The sequence below is a fragment of the Mustelus asterias genome, chromosome 21, assembly GCF_964213995.1.
Source record: "Mustelus asterias chromosome 21, sMusAst1.hap1.1, whole genome shotgun sequence".
Lineage (NCBI taxonomy): Eukaryota > Metazoa > Chordata > Chondrichthyes > Carcharhiniformes > Triakidae > Mustelus > Mustelus asterias.
Window position 1 is genome coordinate 54,832,808 of NC_135821.1, and position 19,620 is coordinate 54,852,427.

The following is a 19,620-nucleotide window of genomic DNA, read 5'->3' on the forward strand; positions in this document are numbered from 1 at the left end:
CTTCTTTTTTCTCTTGGCTGTTTCTGCAATCTGCCCCCTGAGCACTGACATGTCCAGGACAGTGTTAATATCAGTAGAATGTTGTGTACGATTTCCCGCTAGACTCTGAGCATTGTGGTGGATCCTATTTGGTTGCGGTGTTGTCATGGGGCGGGGTTGTGGATACTTGGCCCGCCCACCCCAGCGCGGGAACATTTAAAAATGCTGGAGAGAGTGCAAGAGAACACATTTAACAAGCCAGTAATTCAGTCACTCGTAGCCACACGGTGTTAGTTATTGCACTTTGGGATTGCAAAACTGGTGTAAATTGTTTTGTAAAGAGCTGTAATTATAGCCATGTCTTCCCGAGCTCTCCTGACCCCCCAGAATCAAATCTCCGTTTGTGCTATATCACCCCCCGAGGAAGAAAGCAGGGTAAGATGTTTCTTTTCTTTTTCTCTCTCCTTTTAAATCCCACCAGTAATGAAGCTGCGTTGGGGGAAAAGTGGCCACGTCTGACACGTTTATAAATCCTGTTGCAGTTGGGAGCAACTAACCTTTCTTTGCCTTACCCCGCCGATGATTGAAACTTTTTGTCCAGTATGGAAAAGTTGTGACAAAAGTCTAGCGCGAAAAGTTGTGACAAAAGTTGCGGTGAGTTTTTGTTCGGGATGAAGGTTAGCCTGGTGTGGATCGTGTTACTGTCCTTGGGATGTAATTGTTGGGAGTGTAAAGATTTCCCTTGTGCAACTCTTTTTCCAAAGTCCAGCCAGTACCTCTTGTTTTTGAAAACCGCGCATTTCAGATGTTTCGTATTACAATGTGATTATTTAATCTAGATAGCGGAACGTTTGATACAGCTGATTGACTCAGTCTGTGATGATCACGTGTCACCACCAACCAAGTAACTCCAATACAGTTTGCTCTTCCATCACATCTAAATTTTTAAAGTGTCACAAATAAGCTTATTTACGCTGCAGTGAAGTTACCGTGAAAATCCCCAAGTTGTCACACTCTGGTGCCAGGTTGGGTACACTTGAAGGAGAATTTGGCATAGCCAATCCACCTAACCGGCACGTCTTTGGCCAAAAGAGAAAATGCTGGAAAATCTCAGCAGGCTTGGCAGCATAAGAACATAAGAAATAGGAGCAGGAGTAGGCCATCTAGCCCCTGGAGCCTGCCCCGCCATTCAATAAGATCATGGCTGATCTGAAGTGGATCAGTTCCACTTACCCGCCTGATCCCTATAACCCCTAATTCCCTTACCGATCAGGAATCCATCTATCTGTGATTTAAACATATTCAACGAGGTAGCCTCCACCACTTCACTTCAGTGGGCAGAGAATTCCAGAGATTCACCACCCTCAGAGAAGAAGTTCCTCCTCAACTCTGTCATAAACTGACCCCCCCCCCTTTTATTTTGAGGCTGTGTCCTCTAATTCTAGAGCTGATGTTTTGAGTCCAGATGACCCTTTGTCAAAGCTGCATGTGACAAAGGGCCATCTGGACTCGACGTCACTCTTTTTCTCTCCTGACAGATTTGGCAAGACGTGCTGAGATTTTCCAGCATTTTCTCTCATGGTTTCAGATTTCAGCATCCACACTAAATTTTGCCTTTATCCAGCACGCCTTTGGACTGAGAGGAAACTGGAGCACCCAGAGGAAACCCACACGGGCAGAACATGCAGGCTCTGCACCGACAGTGACCCAAGCTGGGACTTGAACCTGGGTCCCTGGTGCTGTGAGGCAGCAGTACTAACCACTGTGCCACCCATACCTAATTCTTCCCGTCTCAGCTGTTCTTATACTGGAGCCCTCATCCCATGCCTATGTTATCTCTAAGACTGATTTAATGCTCTTCAAGCCAGCTTTTGCAAAAATAAACTTGCCTGAAACTCTCAAATAAGTAAAATACAATGGATGCTGGAATATGTTCTGACAAACAATCTATGGACTTGACGTTAACTCTATTTCTCTCCTGATAGATGCTGGCAGACCTGCTGAGCTTTTCCAGCATCTTCTGTTCTTGTCACCTGAAACGATTCCCCTATGTGCAATGACCAAGGCAATGCCTCCATTTTAAAATTCTCATCCTTTTCAAATCCCTCAATGTTTTCACAGCTCCCTCTCTTCCAGCTCTCAAATCTCTGCACTTCTCCAATTCTCACCTCTTGGGCACTTTTTAAACTCTGTTTCTCTCTCCAGATGATGTGGAGATGCTGGCGTTGGACTGGGGTAAACACAGTAAGAGTTTTAACAACAACAGGTTAAGGTGCAACAGGTTTATTTGGTAGCAAATGCCATTAGCTTTCGGAGCGCTGCTCCTTCGCCAGATGGAGTGGATATCTGCAGATATCTACAGATATTTCTCTACAGATGCAGCCAGATCAAAGTATTTTCAACTTTTTATTTCAAATTTTTAACATTTTCTTTTGCTTTGTGGGGAGAGATTGGATTGTTTTCTCTAGAGCAGAGAAGGCTGAGGGCGGGGACATGATTGAGGGGTATGGATAGGTGAATAGGAAGCAGCTGCTCCCCTTGGTTGAGAGGTCAATCGTGAGGGTATAGAAGGGATTTGAGAAAACACTTTTTTCCCACCCAAAATGTGGTGGGAATCTGGAATGCGCTGCCTGGGAAGGTAGTGGAGGCTGGAAATTTTACAATCTTTAAAAGGTATTTGGATGAGCACTTGAAACATCATTAGACTGAAGGATATGGTACACGTGCTGGAAAATGGGATTAGTATGATTTTTATTTTGGTGGTAGTTATTGTTGATGCAGACTCTGGACCGAAGGGCCTCTTCTGCACTGTAAGACCCTATGGGTGGGATTCTACAGCCTCACACGAGCGAGACCTGAATATTCTGCCTGAGGTCAATGGACACTTACATTGTCCGCATCTCTCCTGCTCCAATTCCGTGGGGGGTGGGGTGGTAGAATTCCAGCATATGACTTTTGCAAGAAGGAAAAATGTTTCTTCCTTTGTTTATGGAATTTCAACATCATTGGCAAGACCCGCTTTTATTGTTTGTCCCTCATTGACCGTAACCTGCTCCTGGGCCTGGCGAGACGCGCCATCAATAGGTCCAGGCAGTCCAGGATCGACGGTGTCATCCATCCTGACTGTTTGCCCCTCTACTGCAGCTAATCTTTTGTGGCCAGGTGTCCCTGGAAAGGGAGCATGCGGTGTCCACGGACGCAGTTGATGCCTTCCACGCCCGCTGGACACCGCAGGGGCTGGGGTGTATTATAAACCCCGACAATCACATTATGATTTAAATGTTTTAAGTTTCCTTTGTGATTTGATTTTGGTTCGGGCTGTTCCCCCTCCTTTTGGGGGAGCTGCCCCTTTTAATTTGTCCCTAAGTTAATTTGAGTTCATTTATTTGGTTGGTACCTAAAAGAGATCCCTCATCGACCTTGTTGAGTGGTTTGTGAGGCTATTTGAGTGGGCAGTGAAGGGTAAAATGGATTGCTGTGGGTCTGGAGTCACATGCAGTTCAGACAGTGATGGTGGCAGATTTCCTTCTCTGAAGGAAAGTGGTGAACCAGGTGTGTTTTCATGGTCATTGTTTTTGTGACTAGCAGTTGATAAAATGCAAATTTAAGAGAACAGGAGATCAACAGGAAAGAAGTTTTGGGGGTTTTTTCTGTGTTTAAATGGTGAACAAAGCCAGAGAGTGACTATATTCATCTAAAATTTTGTTGATTAGGACATTCTGATTTGCTTCTTAATATCTTCAAGTCTGAGTGGATTTTTAAATGTAGGTAAATCATGAGGGTAGCACAGTGGTTAGCACTGCTGCTTCACAGTGCCAGGGATCCAGGTTCAAATCTGGGCTTGGGTCACTGTGTGGAGTTTGCACCTTCTCCCTGTCTCTGCGTGGGTTTCTTCTCACAATCCAAAGATGTACAGATTAGGTGGATTGGCCATGGTCAATGTGTAGAGTTACGGGGATAGGGGTAGGGTGGGCTGGGTGAAATCCTCCTTTTGAAGAGTCAGCGCAGACCCGAATGAGCTCCTCTGCACTGGGGATTTCTTGGTTCGATTTAAATGAAAGTTATTTGTAAGGTAAGCATTTAAACTATGTGTAGTTGTATGAATGACCAAAGGGATGTTTACACAGCCAGGCTGAGAGCAAAGGTGAATTGGATTTCTGCAAAGTTAGATGTTAAATTATTTTGGATTCCTTCTACCAATTTCCCAACTGTTATGCTGCTAATTATACATCTCTTGAGTGAATATGTATTTACCCATTGAATGTTGTGTTGCTAGTCACACTATTAATATCACTATAAAAACCCTTGAAAATGTTACTCCTTGTTGAACGAGGTGTAGATGTTTGTTGGTAGTGCACAACGTTCATTATTACTCCTAACGCCCTCTCTGACACTGAAAAGGTATTTTTATTTTTGTAGAACGCCAAATTTGTCCATTAAACAATTCCACGTTTCTATGTTTTAAAATTTGATGTTTTAACTTCTATCTTAATCCCATGTGTATGCCTCTGATTTAATTTATTTTGCTAACTGTAAAGTACAAAAGATGAAAGTGATAGGATATGGTGTGTTACTTCCTGTTTTGCTGTCTGTGTGCATACCTTGATGCAACTGGCTGCTTTCCCTCCTTGATGACAATGTTGCTGGATGCCTGGGGTATCCCCTGACCAGGCACCTGAAACAAGCTGGTATCCGAAAAGTGCAGCTCTACACCACAGATTTCTAGATCACCTTGGGAGTTTTCTTTGAAATCAGATCTTGGATTCCATCAGATAAATATGCTGGGGCAACAAGTCATCTTGCTATAAGTACTAATGTTTGGTGCTGGCTTAACAGTGAGGATGCATCGGTCCATGCAACTGAAGGAAAGAGTCTTGTTGTGCATTTGGCCTATTGGTGTTGAATCTGGTACTGAGTGCTGAAAAGCAGGTAACTTGTGTTCTTAGCTGTGATTAGCACCAGATCAAAACATCCTTTGCCCCAAGTGTTATATCTAACTGCTTCTTGAAAACCTACGACGTTTTTGCCTCAACTACTTTCTGTGGTAACAAATTCCACAGGCTGACCAGTCTGAGTGAAGACATTTCTTCTTCTCTGCGCTGAATGGTCTACCTTGTATCCTCAGACTGTTACCCCTGGTTCTGGACACTCCAACCATCGGAAACATCCACCTTGTAATTACTCTGTCCAGTCCTGTTAGAATTTTATAGGTTTTTATGCGATTTCGGCTTCATTTTTTTTGAACTCCAGTGAATACAATCCTAACCGACTCAATCTCTCCTCCATAAGTCAGTTCTGCCACCCCAGGAATCGGCCTGGTAAACCTTCTCTGCACCCCTTTTAGAGCAAGGACATCCTTCCTCCGATAAGGAGACAAACTGCGCACAAACTCCAGGTGTGGCTGGTAAGAGTGCACCTTAATTAACTGGGATTATTTCTTTAAGTGATTTGCATAATTCAATTTGAATTGTAGGTTGACTCGAAAGATCCAAAAGCTGCAAAACTTCAGGATGAGCCTCTTCTTCAGGGGAACCCCAATCGGTTTGTCATCTTTCCAATCCAGTACCATGATATCTGGCAAATGTATAAAAAGGCAGAAGCATCGTTCTGGACTGCAGAAGAGGTAAATGCATTGCAGATTGTAGCAGGGAAATACCCTGGATAAATGTGATAGTCAGTAACAACTCATCGGCTGAATTCGGTGACAGATGCTCTTTGGTCTGCCCAAAACCTGGTGGTTTTCCAGTGCAAAGAGTTGTCACCAATTGAGAGTTGCAGTCCGGCACGTCCCAAGGTCTCGGACAATATGCTGAGGGATGCACTAAAGCTTGGGGCAGCTGCTAGCAAAGGTGCAGTGGGAACTGCCACTGTCTAAAGCCCTTTAGCTATTTCACACTCTGGGGCGCGAAGCTGTGGAAAAACACCTTGGTCTGTATGCTCGACATTAATGAATATGGTAAGTATTAACTCTAATTATAGTGATTAGCATAGAAATATTGTAAGCATATTGCACCATGTCGAATGTCAACTTCAAATTGTCATGTAGTGTACTCATTTATTCTTGAAGTATTTTTTTTTGAGGGGGGAAAAAAAAGACAGTCACAACTCTTTAGATCTGCTTCAGCTACTGCAATTACAGGTTGTAATCTCCCAAGTCCTTTGCTTCAGTCAAATCTAACTGAAGTGTGTATGTCATCTGTTTGGACAGCGGGTGAGCTGGAGATTACTCCAGACTGCATCAAAATTGCTGCTCTCTTAGCTACTAAAAGAAAGAGAAATGATTGCTGTCCACTTATTTGCAAGACTAGCATTTGGGAACAAAATGATGTGTCGGGACGGCACAGGGACCTGGGTTCGACTCCAGCCTTTGGTGACAGTGTGGACATTCTCCCCACATCTGCGTGGGTTTCCTCTCTCTCCAAAGATGTGCAGGTTAGATGGATTGCCCAGTCTAAATTGTCCCTTAGTGTCCCAAGATGTTAAAGTTAGGGCAACTAGTAAGGTAAATATATGGAGTCACAGGGATAAAGCTTAGGTGGTATGCTCTGTCAGAACGTCAGTGCAGACTTGATGAGCTGAACAGCCTCCTTCTGCACCATAGCTATTCTATGATTCATACACTGTGCTGCATTAACCATTTTAATTTTTAAGATTGGGTGATTCCTTCCCAAATACATTGTATGAGGATTGCACCAACTATGGGAAGGCGATGGCATAGTGGTATTGTCACTGGACTGGTAATCATTAAAAGTCTAATGATAACCATGAAACAATTGTCGATTGTCATAAAACCCATTTGGTTCACTAATGTCCTTCAGGGAAGGAAATCTGTCGTCCTTACCTGGTTTGGTCTAAATGTGACTCCAGACCTACAGCAATGTGGTTGACTCTTAAAATGTCTTATGAAATGGTCGAGGAAGTTCTCGGTGAGGGATGGGCAATAAATGCTGGCCTGGCCAGTGATACCCACATTCCCACGAATGATTCAACAAAAACTAATGGGTGTGCACAGGTAATTTTGGGCAGCTTGTGCGTCAATTGAAATGAGAGAAATGTGGTATATTTCTGCAGGTTGATTTGTCAAAGGACTTCGCACACTGGGCATCTCTGAAACGAGAGGAGAAACACTTTATCTCGCACATTCTGGCATTTTTTGCTGCGAGTGATGGAATTGTAAATGAGAACCTGGTAAGTCTATTTGCATACGAAAATTGTTTCAATACAAATTAAGACAGTATGACTTTATTGTCTGCATTGTGGTACAAGATGTGAATCAATTCAAATGGATAAGGTGCTGTGATTGAAGTTAACTATTGCTGTTGGAGTGTTTGACACGCACATTTAGACAGGTAGTTGGATATGTTTCTTTTTATATAAGTAATTTGCTTAATGGTTTAAAAAAAAAAAATTTCTACAATGGTGACCTAGCTGTACAAATATCATCTAATTGTGCAGGATTCTTGAATTGGGCCAGATATAAGACTATAAGATACAAGAACAGAATTAGGCCATTCTGCTCCGCCATTCAATCATGGCTGATATGGGTTGATATATTAAAATGGTGACCTCCTCCCGACTTGGGCAGTTCTGGTTTGTTTTGCTGTGAGGAACTCCAATCCCTGCAGCCATTCAAATAGCTAGATTTTCTTTTTGCCTTTTTTTTTATAGGTAGAGCGATTCAGCCAGGAAGTCCAAGTCACTGAAGCTCGCTGTTTCTATGGTTTCCAAATCGCCATGGAGAATGTCCATTCGGAGATGTATAGTCTCCTTATTGATGCCTACATCAAGGATCCCACTGAGAGGTAGGAAGTCAAGTGTTTTATGTGGATCCTATCCAAAGTTGAGGTCTTCCTATAAATATGTAGTTCTATTCTCTGCTTCATCAAAGTTATTTTAATTTTTTGGGACTAAAAGATGCAATTTTGACCTCAAATGGTTGGGGGTGGAGAGAGTGAACTCTGATTTTTTTTTTAGACACGTAAGCTTGAATACTAGTTCTATGTAGCTATGATGCAGGTTAATTTGATGGTTCGTCTTCCTCCCATGATGTTCAATTGTTCTCCATCATTAAGACTAATTAGAATCCCAGCAGTGCAGAAGGAGGCCATTCAACCCATTGAGTCTGCACTGACTCTTACCCAGGCCCCATCTTCGTAACCCCACATGTTTCCCCTGCTAATCCCCCTGACCTACACATCATGGGTGTCTCAGGGACGATTTTAGCATGGCCATCCACCTAACCTGCACATCTTTGGACTGTGGGATGAAATCCACGCAGACCCGGGGAGAATGTCTGTGTGGAGTTTGCACGGTCACCCAAGGCCGGAATCAAACCCGGGACCTGGGCAGTGTGAGGCAACAGTGTCTCATGCCACCCCTAGCAAGAGTGTGAGTCACATTGTAAACCTGACCATCTTAAGTGTAATTCTTGGCGCACTCAGGATTGTTCAGCAAGTGTTGCCCAACCACAGAATTACATCTAACAGTAGACGTGTTCTGAAGAACAAGGGCTGGTTGAAAATGCTCAGTACTGTGTATCTTCAGTTGGTCACAATAGGCAATCTGTTAGTTGTTGTGAAATTGGCATTGAAATTCATAATGCCACATCACTTATTTGTGTGGGAGGCAGAATGTCTCTCTTTGAATAATTAAAAATGTTGCCAGTCTGTGGAGGTTCTTGGAATAAATTGGGAAAGCCTGTTTGAAAACGTTTCCCGTTTCATACGCACGAGGTATTAGAAATGCCCTGGTCTATGCTTGATCTAATAATGGGTTCCTGGTCTATGCTTGATCTAATAATGGGTTCCATGGTGCTTTTCAGGGAGTTCTTGTTCAATGCAATTGAGAGAATGCCATGTGTGAAGAGGAAGGCTGACTGGGCTTTGCAGTGGATTGCTGATCGGGAGTCCACGTTTGGTATGTGTCCGAATTAAATTTGGGGGTGGGGAGAGAAACATGTCCAGCTTTAAAAACACACTAATGAAAGAGAGTGCACTACGTTAATCTTAAAATCAAAGATTTTGCCTCTAAGCAATGAAAGTGCGTGAATGCGAGTCTGTTTAGCTTAATTGTTCCAGAAGGAAATTAGTCTTCTGGATTCGGTTGAACCACTTTGTTTTCTTATTACACCCTCAAAAGTTTAAGTTTATTTATTAGTCACAAGTGAGCTTACGTTCACACTGCAATGAAGTTACTGTGAAAATCCCAAGTGGAAAAGATTCTAAGTAAATTTGAGATCTGAAGAAATATGACTCCGTGTAGTTTTTTTTTAAACAAGCAAACTTGCCTGAAATCATTTTTTGATATAATTGCCAGTTTGTGACTCAAACGTCTCCCTCCTTGCAAGAAATTCTCTTTTTTAATGGACTAAAATGTCCCATTTGTAATCAATCAAACAAATTCTGATGCGATAATCAGACAGTTGATCAAAAGGTTTGTAGGAGCATCTTGAAGGCAAGAGGCAAAATTAGGGAGGGAATTTTAGATTTTTGTCCTTGACAGCTGCAAGTTGATCTGAAGTAGCAAGTGGTTGAATCACTTGTAAAATTCGTCTCAACTTGGTGCCGCACGTAGCTCAGTGAGTTAATAAACTCTCCATGGCTGGTGTAGGTTTATTGGCATCAAACCTGAGCTTTGTATTGGTGGTCATAGTTAGAACTGAAAAGTCACCAAGGCCAGAGTGCAAAGTTCTTTGGGGTTGTAAAGCTGAAGGAGGTTAGAGATGGGAAAGGGTAAAAACACACAGGGAGTTTCAAAACCAGAATGAGAATCTATGTTGCTGGACCAGGCGCCAATGTGTGCCAGCACTCGGGAAGTAAATTAGAATGCTAGCAGCAGAGCTTTCCAACCGTCACAAATTAGAGGCTGATCAGGAAAGCATTGGAATAGTCCAGTCCAAGGGTAACTAAAACATAGATGTTTCAGCAAATGAGCTAAAGCTGCTCATGTTATGGAGGTAGCCTTGATGATGCACTAGATATGGAGGCCAGAACTCTCTGGCCATTCACGCCCCACTGCGGCCAGAGAGGACGAAGAATTTGCACTCGGCCAAATCTCCATTCCCTGCAGCAGGACGGAGAATCCTGCTGGCATGAACGGCCGGGGAATTCCGCCTGGGTTCACTAGCTCTACACTCTCTATAAGGGCCATGGTTGCAATCTTTAGTTCAGATTACGTGACCAAGAAGAGTGATGGTTGGTGGTAAGGGAATGGCAATAGTGATAGGAACTGAAGGCAATAGCTTCAGTCTCCCAACATTTTAGTTGGGGGAGTGGGGCTCAATCCTTGGTCTCTCTGAAACTAGCTAATTGACTACACATCAGTCTAGCCTTTACCCTTAAATCCAGCACCTCTTTTGGGGATGTCCTCTGTGAGCTTGGGTGAAAATTGGATCCAGCTTCTGCTGTGCTTCACTTGGCTCTTAAAGTAAGGACAACCACCAGTTGTGGTTAATTTCCATGCTATGTTAATGCGGGGCTTTGTTAATTTCTTGTCTGTTGCTTGTGCATTTTCTTTTTGATTTATGATGTATTCTTCAACAGCTTGCTGGAATCATTGAATTCTTAGAATCCCTACAGTGCAGAAGGAGGCCATTCAGCCCATCGAGTCTGCACCGATCACAGGCCCTATCCCCATAACACCAGGCATTTACCCTAGCTAGTCCCCCTGACACTAAGGGAAATTTTTTTTTTATACTTTTCCAATTCAATCAAATCAAATCCAATTCAGAGTCTCAACAAGTTGAGACATTTCAGATCCAGGCTGACAAGACAGGGCGAGCGACCAAACCACCCTGTCCTGGGCCTGATCTACATGAGCCAAGCTGATTGGAGAAGGGGGAGGTTCCTCCTCCAAGACTTGAGCTCATTTGCATCTTAGCCAAAAGGCCGAGATACCGCTTTTAAAAATTGCTTCATATGAAGCCTCAGCGTAACCTAATGACCTCGACCAAGTGCGGCCGACCATGGGCTGCCGACCATACTACACTTGATCTTAGCCTGGCCAATCCAGGAGCTGCTTTGGTTGATGGGATCACCTGAGCTTTAGTGGGACATTCTCTGGTGTTCTAATTGATTGTAAATATCTTGCTTCCTCTTGGGGCTTTGATTTGCGATTTATAAACTGTGTGTTTGAACCTACAACTTGCGCTCTCTCTCATCCGGAGTACATTTTCCTCTGTCCTTTATCCGATCCAGGGGAGCGGTTGGTTGGCTTCGCTGCTGTTGAGGGAATTTTTTTTTCTGGATCCTTTGCTGCTATTTTCTGGTTAAAGAAGCGAGGGTTGATGCCAGGCTTAACTTTCTCCAATGAACTGATCAGTCGGGATGAAGTAAGTGTAGAGCATTCTGCTGATGTAATGTGGAGTAAATGCTGATTGTGGCGATAGCAGCTTTAGACATTAACTGTTACCGGTATCAGGTTTGTGTTCAACTGTTCGCACACTAATCAATGCATAATGAGATTCCATTACCATGCTATAAATGTCGAAACAAAGCAGCCAGTGAATCACAGAACTGTTACAGTGCAGAAGGAGGCCATTCAGCACATCTTGTCTGCATCTACCTTGAGACAAACGGCCACTGGGCTGTATAATGCATTTAAAATATTTGATTTCAGACCAGGTTTACAGTGAAACCTGCTCTCAACTGATCCTGTATGGAAATAAAAGTAAAATACCGCAGAGGCTGGAAATCTGAAATAAAAACCAAAACAAAATGCTGGAGAAACTCAGCACGGTGGTTATAACTGTTGCCTCATGGCACCAGGGATCCGGGTTTGATTCCAGCCTTGGGTCACTGTCTGTGTGGAGTTTGCACATTCTCCCTCTCTGCGTGTGTTTCCTCCCACAGTCCAAAGATGTGCAGGTTAGGTGGATTGGCCGTGCTAAATTGCCTCTTGGAGTCGGGGGGATTGGTAGAGTAAACATATGGGGTTAAAGGAATTGTTGTCTGTTGCAGGCTTGATGGGCCAAACGGCCTCCTTCTACAGTGCAGTGATTCTGCAGTCTGGCAGCATCTGTGACAAGAGAATGGTGTTAATGTTTTGGATCTGAAATCCCCCCCCGCCAACCCCAAACATCTTCAAAATATCTAACTTTCCCACATGCATGACCCCCTCGTGAACTTTGGGTTCAAATTGTTTAGAGCGTACATTCAGTTCTATGTATAGAATGCCATTGTGTTCCTTTTTAAAATAGAGGAGCTTTCACTGCAGTGAGGAAATCCTACCTCTGGGCAGGGTAAAGGGGAGCCAGGACTCTCTCTTTAAATAGAAGATGTACTGATTAATGTCATTTCATCTGGAACAAAGGCAACATGGTCAATTTAAGATTTGTAATTTGGCAGTGGGTAAAACTGTCATTTTGGTGTGAATTGGTAGACACTAGATTAAAATATTCAATGGAATTGCTGTGGTTACAGCTGCTGCTTACTGATGGAGAATAATGTGTTCTTAAAATGCCTGTGGAGAGGTTCGTTTTTTTTTGTACGAATGACATTTTCTTCACAGGAAAACCAGTGCATCTGTTAACGTTTTAGCTCCATCCAGATACTTAACACCCTTGCACCACAGAATAACCCGCTTCCATTGGCAATTATTTCCTATCAAGTGAATCATCATTGGATGTTATGGGGGTGGGTTAGTAGGAGAGGTTTGGCACGTTTTCTCTTTCTCCCCACCACTCAAGGGTTGGAAACCACCTAACTGACTCTTGTAAAAGGCCATGCTGCCAGTGCCTTAACAGACTGAGAGTCAGACTTCCGCCTCTCCGTGCAAGCAAGTCCCACCTTTAAACTGCCAGCCAATGTGTTAGGGCAGCAGCTCTTGCAGTCATCACGGCTCCGTAGTGGGCACTGTTGGGAGCACAAGCTGCCCCATGAAGTGTCACAGATACCAGGGGCCAGGCTTTTTGGGTAGGGAGGGATTGAAGACCCTAGGGAGGTTTTGGAGGTCAGACAGGGAGGCACAAAGGAGAATACGATCTTAAGGGTATTATCGTACTGGAGCTGGATTGAGGACCTTAAGTGAGCACTAGTTGGCCACTAAGGGTCTCAAAATAGGCCCAAGTGTGGGCTAATGGGCACCATGTATTATTGGGACCAGGTCAGGGGTGGCCAGGCGGGTAATGAACTAGCCATGTTTTATATGCTTCCCCCGGGATTGGCTGTAGAATTTGCCCCCTGCTGTTTCCAACTCTAACAATCCTATACTATTTCCAGTGAGCATATCTATTTAACACCTAATTTTTACAGTGGAACTAACAGGATTTCAGGAATGGATTAACATGCAGGAATAAGGGCAGTAATAAATTTAATTTCCCAAAGTGTTTAAAACTAATTCTCTTCAGTGACTTTGTACCGTTTATTCTTGATAAAGATGTACGTGGGCAATAATCCTCAGCTGTCCCTCACCTCGAGGGTGACGTCTTATTCCAGGGCTGGGGTCTTGAGTCTGCCATGGGTTTTCAAGTGACTTAAGCAGGTTGATTTTCCACGTTTGGACAGGACTGGCTTCCTTTTCTTTCCTTCTCTTGCCTTTGCCCTGCCTCCCCATTAAGGCATTGGCACTCTGAGGCTTGAGGGGCGTATATGTGGCTATTCTGAGTAACCGGTAGCAAGTTCCTCCCAGATGACTTGAAGTCCATGTTGCCACACTTCAGGGAGAGATTCAAACATTTTCTTTGTCCTGTCAATGGAAGGTTGGCCACTTGAGAGAAGCTGTCCAGGTAGGAGGTGGCTGTTTTCAGCTGTGTGGACAGTGAGCAGCCCATTTGAAGTTTAATTTGGCAGAAGATTTGCCTGAATGCTTGTGAACCTGGCTTCGAAAAGGATACTTGCATTTGTTTGTTCATGAGTGATAATCACCTTCTGGCCAGTCTAGCAAAAACTAATTTTCCACAAGATGTTTATGTTGTTTTCCAGACTTGAAACATTGGCTCTACTCTCTCTCCTCCGATGCTGTCAGGCCTGCTGAGATTTTCTGTTTCTGCCACTAACTGCTTACTTGTGCACCTCATAACTATGAAGTGACTGGGTGATGAAGCTTGAGATGGGCTTTGCATCTGTCAGTGGCACAATACAAACAGCTTGGTTCTAAATGGCAAATAACCCCCTCAATAAACAACTGCCTCTTTGGATATGCTAATTGAGGGATCTTGTGTATGCTTAGCTCTGTTTGCTTTTACTCAAAGACTCCATTTTAAGATATTCCTGCCCATGCAATTGCTTTTAGAGTTAACTTGACCACATTTTAAACTCAGCAGGCATGCTGGGATTAGCTAGAAAAATCGACGGCATTCTTTGAGATTACAATGCGAGCAGATACAGGCTTTCTTATAAGCCAAAACAAAGCTTCTCATGGCCACAGCTGCAAATTGTTTGTTTATGAAAGTTAGAGACAGCCTGTACCAAACAATTTCAATGCGAGATAACGGAAAACTTAATTCTGTATTCAGCCCGATGTTTTCAGTTTGGGTCAAGTCTGTTTTCGACACCTGTTCGGTCCAGAGTATGTTTTGAGTTCTTTGACCAGAACAGAACTGGCTTCACCTCCTTTTGCAAAGGCCTGCTGATAGGCTGTGCCACCACTCTGAGCTCTTGAGTGGTTGTTTGCAAAGACTGACAAAAAGCCTAAAGACGTTTCCCTCCCTCTCCTCCAATATCCAGCCTGATCTGTTTGGGTTCTCTCGAAAGCAGTCAGTAAAGATTGTTACAACGCTGTCAGTCTCTTTTTTTAAGTGGCCCATGTGGGCTGACACTTGTCCAATTTTTATCAAAGCAAAATATAGTGGATGCTGGGAACACTCTGCAGGCCTGACAACATGAGAGAAACGGCGTTAACGTTTTGGGTCTGTGACAGACTCTTGTCTGTCCCCATCAAATTTATGTTCTCTGACAAGAGTTGCGTGTTTTTGTAGGAGCGTGGTTAGCATTTTTGAGGGAAGCTTATCTCACTGAAATCCCTGTGCTTTTGTCTTGCTGTTTCTTGGGCAGTACAGTGGTTAGCACTGCTGCCTCACAGCGCCAGGGACCTGGGTTCGGTTGCCGGCTTGGATCACTGTGCAAGCTCCACACATACATTCTCCCCCTGTCTGCGTAGGTTTCCTCCCACAGTCTGAAAACGTGCTGGTTAGGTGCATTGGCCGTGCTAAATTCTCCCTCATTGTACCCAAACAGGCGCTGGAATGTGGCGACTAGGGGATTTTCAAGTAACTTCATTGCAGTGTTAATGTAAGTCTACTTGTGACTAATAAATAAACTTTACTTCCATTCCTCTTAGGGTCTGCATTGTGACTTTGCCTGTCTTCTGTTCAAACACTTGGTTCACAAGCCCTCTGAAGCAAGAGTCCGAGAAGTCATCACTGAAGCAGTGAGGATTGAACAGGTAAAGATCTTTTACACTTAATACTTGAGGGTTAGATCTTCTCTCTTGGGTGGAAAGTCAGAGTTGGGATGGTTTTGAGTCCTATGGAAGGGGCAAACAGATACTCTCTGGAATCTTTTATGGAGGCACCCCCTTAATTGGCATGGGAATGGGTTACTGGCTAGTCAGGCAGCTCCGAGCTGGAGGCCTTTCAGCTGGGGGAAGCAGCAAGCATAAGAGGGTAGGGAACTGAAAGGGTATTTCAACATTGAGGTGTCCCTCAAAATATTGTGTCTCCAATATTTTTTAAACGTCACAAAAAACAGATGCAATTGCCAGGCTACCACTGATTGTGGTGGGAGTGAACCCCTCTACAGGGTGGCCTCGGCTGTGCCCACAGGGAGGCTTCCTAGACGCATGCGCGCGCGCACACACACACACACACACACTATATTGTTAGGGAGCTGCAGGAGGTTAACCTGCCCTGTGTCCCTACCCTATACAGTCGGGAACGTCAACTGGACATCCTCTCTAAATGGGCTTAACAAGCCTAGTTGGCTACCCCCACCGCCCCCATCCATTGGAATGGGTATTTGGTCCTGAACCCACCTTGGCAAGAATAGTTAGTCAGGAAATGAGTGTGCCAATATGTTCCATCATCTTTGCCTCTGTCCCTGCCATCAGGATGGTCCAAAAATGCAGTTCAAGATCTTTCCTTTCATAGAATCCCTACAGTGCAGAGGAGGACATTCGAGCCATCGAGCCTGCATTGACAACAATCCCACCCAACCCGTAACTTCACTTCCTTATTTACCCTGCTAATTCCTCTAACCTACATATTTTGGGACACTAACAGTCAATTTGGCAAATCAACCTAATCTGCACATCTTTAGACTGTGGTAGGAAACTGAAGCACCCGGAGGAAACCCACGCAGACACGGGGCAAATATGCAAACTCCACGCACACAGTGACCTGAGGCCGGAATTGAACCTGGGTCCCTGGTGCTGTGAGACAGCAGTGCTAACCACTGCCGCCGCCGTTCTCACGTGCCCCCCCCCCCCCGCCAATACTAAAGTGACTTTTCAAATGGTGTTCCAGGATTTATTGCTAAAGAACAGGTTTGCCCTTATCAAAACAGCCATCATTTCCATTCTTCTTTTTGACAGGAGTTCCTGACTGAGTCTCTCCCTGTGGACCTGATAGGCATGAACTGCACCCTGATGAAATGTTACATTGAGTTTGTGGCTGACCGCCTGGTGTTGGAGTTGGGTTTCAGTAAGGTTAGTCTTCATTTGTGTATTAATCCTGGCAGTGGTACAGCAGCATTGTAAATCTGAGGTGACACCCGCCAACCCCCCCTCCCCTGTTTTTAAAAAAACAAAATTTTCAAAAGTATTCCTGTATCTTCAGGCCAAAATCAACTGCTAACAAAGTGCTTTGTTCATTGAAATAATAGCCAGGATGGTTTATGATGTATTCCATCTCTCAAAACCTAATGAAAAGTCAGTGGAGATGAAGAGAATTGGCCTTTGCTCCCACTCCTGATCGCTATTCATTGACTGATATGAAAAATGTGGATGTTTTGAGAGCATAATATAACTATTCTGCCCTTTTCAAATGTCTACATAAGACTTTGCACATTTAATAGCAGCACTTTGCAAAGATTTTGAAATAAAATGCACGTCACTTCTTGACTTGGATTTTGTTGTGATTAATTGTAATTGAAAGCTATTGTGGCTTTATGCAACCACAGAGAGGCTGTGACTAACGTGTAGCAAACCCCAGGAGGTGTGCGTGCATGTATGGCATGGGTGGTACAGTGGTTAACACTGCTGCCTCATGGCGCCAGGGACCCGGGTTCAATTCCCTGCTTGGGTTACTCTCGGTGTGGAGTCCGCACGTTCTCCCCATGTCTGCGTGGCTCTGGTTTCCTCCCACAGTTCAAAAGACCTGCTGGTTAGGTGCATTGGCCATGCTAAATTTTCCCTCTGTGTACCCAAACAGGTGCCGGAGTGTGGTGACTAGGGGATTTTCACAGTAACTGCATTGCAGTGTTAATGTAAGCCTACTTGTGACACTAATAAACTAATTGTGACCCCTTAAGCAGGCAATCTTGAGGGCCACGTGATCGGGCCGGACCCTATGGAGAGGCTGCGCAGGAAGCCACGCCAATGGGGAGCAGGGGCGCATCCAAAATAATTTGTTCATTGTTGAAGCCGCAACGAGTCACTTTCGACTTTACTACCGTATGAAAAGACTGAACTATAACTGCCTTGATTTGTTTCTTTCTTTTCCAATTCAGTGGCACAGTGGTTAGCACTGCTGCCTCACAGTGCCATGGACTCGCGTTCGATTCCCGGCTTGGGTCACTGTCCGTGCGGAGTCTGCACGTTCTCCCCATGTCTGTGTGGGTTTCCTTCAGTTTCCTCCCACAGTCCAAAAGACATGCTGGTTAAGTGCATTGGCCATGCTAAATTCTCCCTCCGTGTACCCGAACAGGCACCGGAGTGTAGCCACTAGGGAATTTTAACAATGTCATTGCAGTGTTAATGTAAGCCTACTTGTGATTAATAACATTTTTTTTTTAGATTTTTAAAACCGAAAACCCCTTTGACTTCATGGAAAACATTTCCCTAGAAGGGAAGACCAACTTCTTTGAAAAGAGAGTCGCTGAATATCAGAGGATGGGTGTGATGTCAAAGGCAAAAGATAACAACTTCACACTGGATGCTGACTTTTAGTCTGAAGCATGCTGTTAGAGATACCAAGCATCGGCATGATTTAGTTGGGGGCAAGACTTGGACACCAGAGATGATCTGCCATGTACTGGGATTGACCACTCATTTTACAGCTGGTTCTTTTAACTGGTCTCAAAGCAACTCCTGAAGGTACTGCAACGCTTTGTGATCTTGCTCAAAAAATATCTTTTGGATTGATTGACGTGGGTGCAATTATCTCTACACATCCGATGAAGGTAACCGCTGTCAAAGCGAGTCACCTCTCTGTCTGTACCTCACACAGCAGTGGCCCCGCATTGAGCAATCAAGGTTCTCTTTACTTGGGATTTCTGTAATGATGGAAGCTCACAGTTCAGAAATCTCTCGACAGGGGCACCTCGCTTGAAAATGGGATTTGTGACCAGAGTCCGAATGTGACTTTGTTCCAGATTTTTTTTTAGAAAGGGCTTTAAAAGCAAAATAGCCCAAACTTAAAATCCGCCAACTGCAGCAGCTGTACAAACAGAACTATACTGGATGGATTTCTGTTACCCATACTTCCAAACTGGAGTCTGAGCTCCTATTTCTGAGTAACATTAAAAGCAGCCTCTTAACATGATTTAAATTTTGTAGTACTTTTAAACCCTTGCTTTATTTTGGAGTCTCTGAGAATTGTATAATGTGACTTTTTATTGAAAACCATAAGTCGAGAATTTATGGCAGCTAAATTTCTCCTGATACGAGCCTTATTTGGTTTGATCTCTGGCACGGAAAAATGGTGCTGGAACAAGTTTGCATTTTAGCTCTGTCTGAATTACACTTTTATGAATTGTTGACTTGTGGAAATGTAAGACTAAATATTGAAAGTTGGTATTAGTAGGCTTTAATGAATTAATTTAGTTTGGCAAACCCATTTTATCACCAAGCAAAGCAATACACACACTGCTTGTTTTTATCACGGAGGAAGAATATAATGTCCGTTTTCCAATTTTGGCTTCAGTAGCACAGAGATCATTCTGGACCATCTGGTGATGTGGTCCTGGGCTTTTGCTAGGGCTGTCAAACTGGCTGCATCAAATGCACAAAGTGATCAACTTGGGATTGGTCAGTCTTTGGACTGATGAGAATTATTCCAAAGATGCATATGCGTGTTCTCAGTATTTGTCTGATCTGGTTGTTAATTGAGATTAACCTATTATGTTTTAATTCACAATTAAATAAACTTTGATTTGCAATTAAATAAAATCAGTTTTTTCAGTGATTTGAATATGCCGTCTTTTCTGACAAGTATTTTTTTGTGTCCTGTAATGCTTGAAATTGAACCCTGTACTGTTCTCCATCCATAATATTTAATGACATTGCTCTAATATTGTACACAACCATTTCACTCCTTTCTCTTTCAATGAACTGGCTAATTTATGCTGGGGAGTGTGATGGTAGCAATACCAAAATTCAGTGCTGTTTGATGCTGTTGCCATCTCAAGAGATGTCTATCACGGGAGTTGAAACCAAACAGTTGTAACTGAAATATCTGTCACTCATCAGCTCCAAAGATGCTGCTGT

The 19,620-nt window shown here is 43.7% G+C and overlaps 1 protein-coding gene across 1 annotated transcript; it reads left to right on the forward strand.

Annotated features, from left to right (window-relative positions):
* Positions 1 to 225: 225 nt before the first annotated feature.
* Positions 226 to 19,316, forward strand: LOC144508967 (ribonucleoside-diphosphate reductase subunit M2-like). The gene is made up of 9 exons (XM_078237187.1): positions 226 to 414; positions 5,453 to 5,602; positions 7,051 to 7,167; positions 7,648 to 7,781; positions 8,801 to 8,895; positions 11,175 to 11,308; positions 15,256 to 15,360; positions 16,507 to 16,620; positions 17,929 to 19,316. Exons 1-9 carry the CDS (start codon positions 337 to 339, stop codon positions 18,079 to 18,081), a joined length of 1,080 nt encoding a protein of 359 aa, XP_078093313.1. The 5' UTR covers positions 226 to 336; the 3' UTR covers positions 18,082 to 19,316.
* The last annotated feature ends 304 nt before the right edge of the window (positions 19,317 to 19,620 follow it).

Excerpts from the sequence above, each read along its gene's own strand:
- LOC144508967 (XM_078237187.1), top strand. The coding sequence starts at position 337 with ATGTCTTCCCGAGCTCTCCTGACCCCCCAGAATCAAATCTCCGTTTGT. Across the intron at positions 8,896-11,174 it reads TGATCGGGAGTCCACGTTTG|GGGAGCGGTTGGTTGGCTTC; the intron begins GTATGTGTCCGA and ends TATCCGATCCAG. Across the intron at positions 11,309-15,255 it reads AACTGATCAGTCGGGATGAA|GGTCTGCATTGTGACTTTGC; the intron begins GTAAGTGTAGAG and ends CATTCCTCTTAG.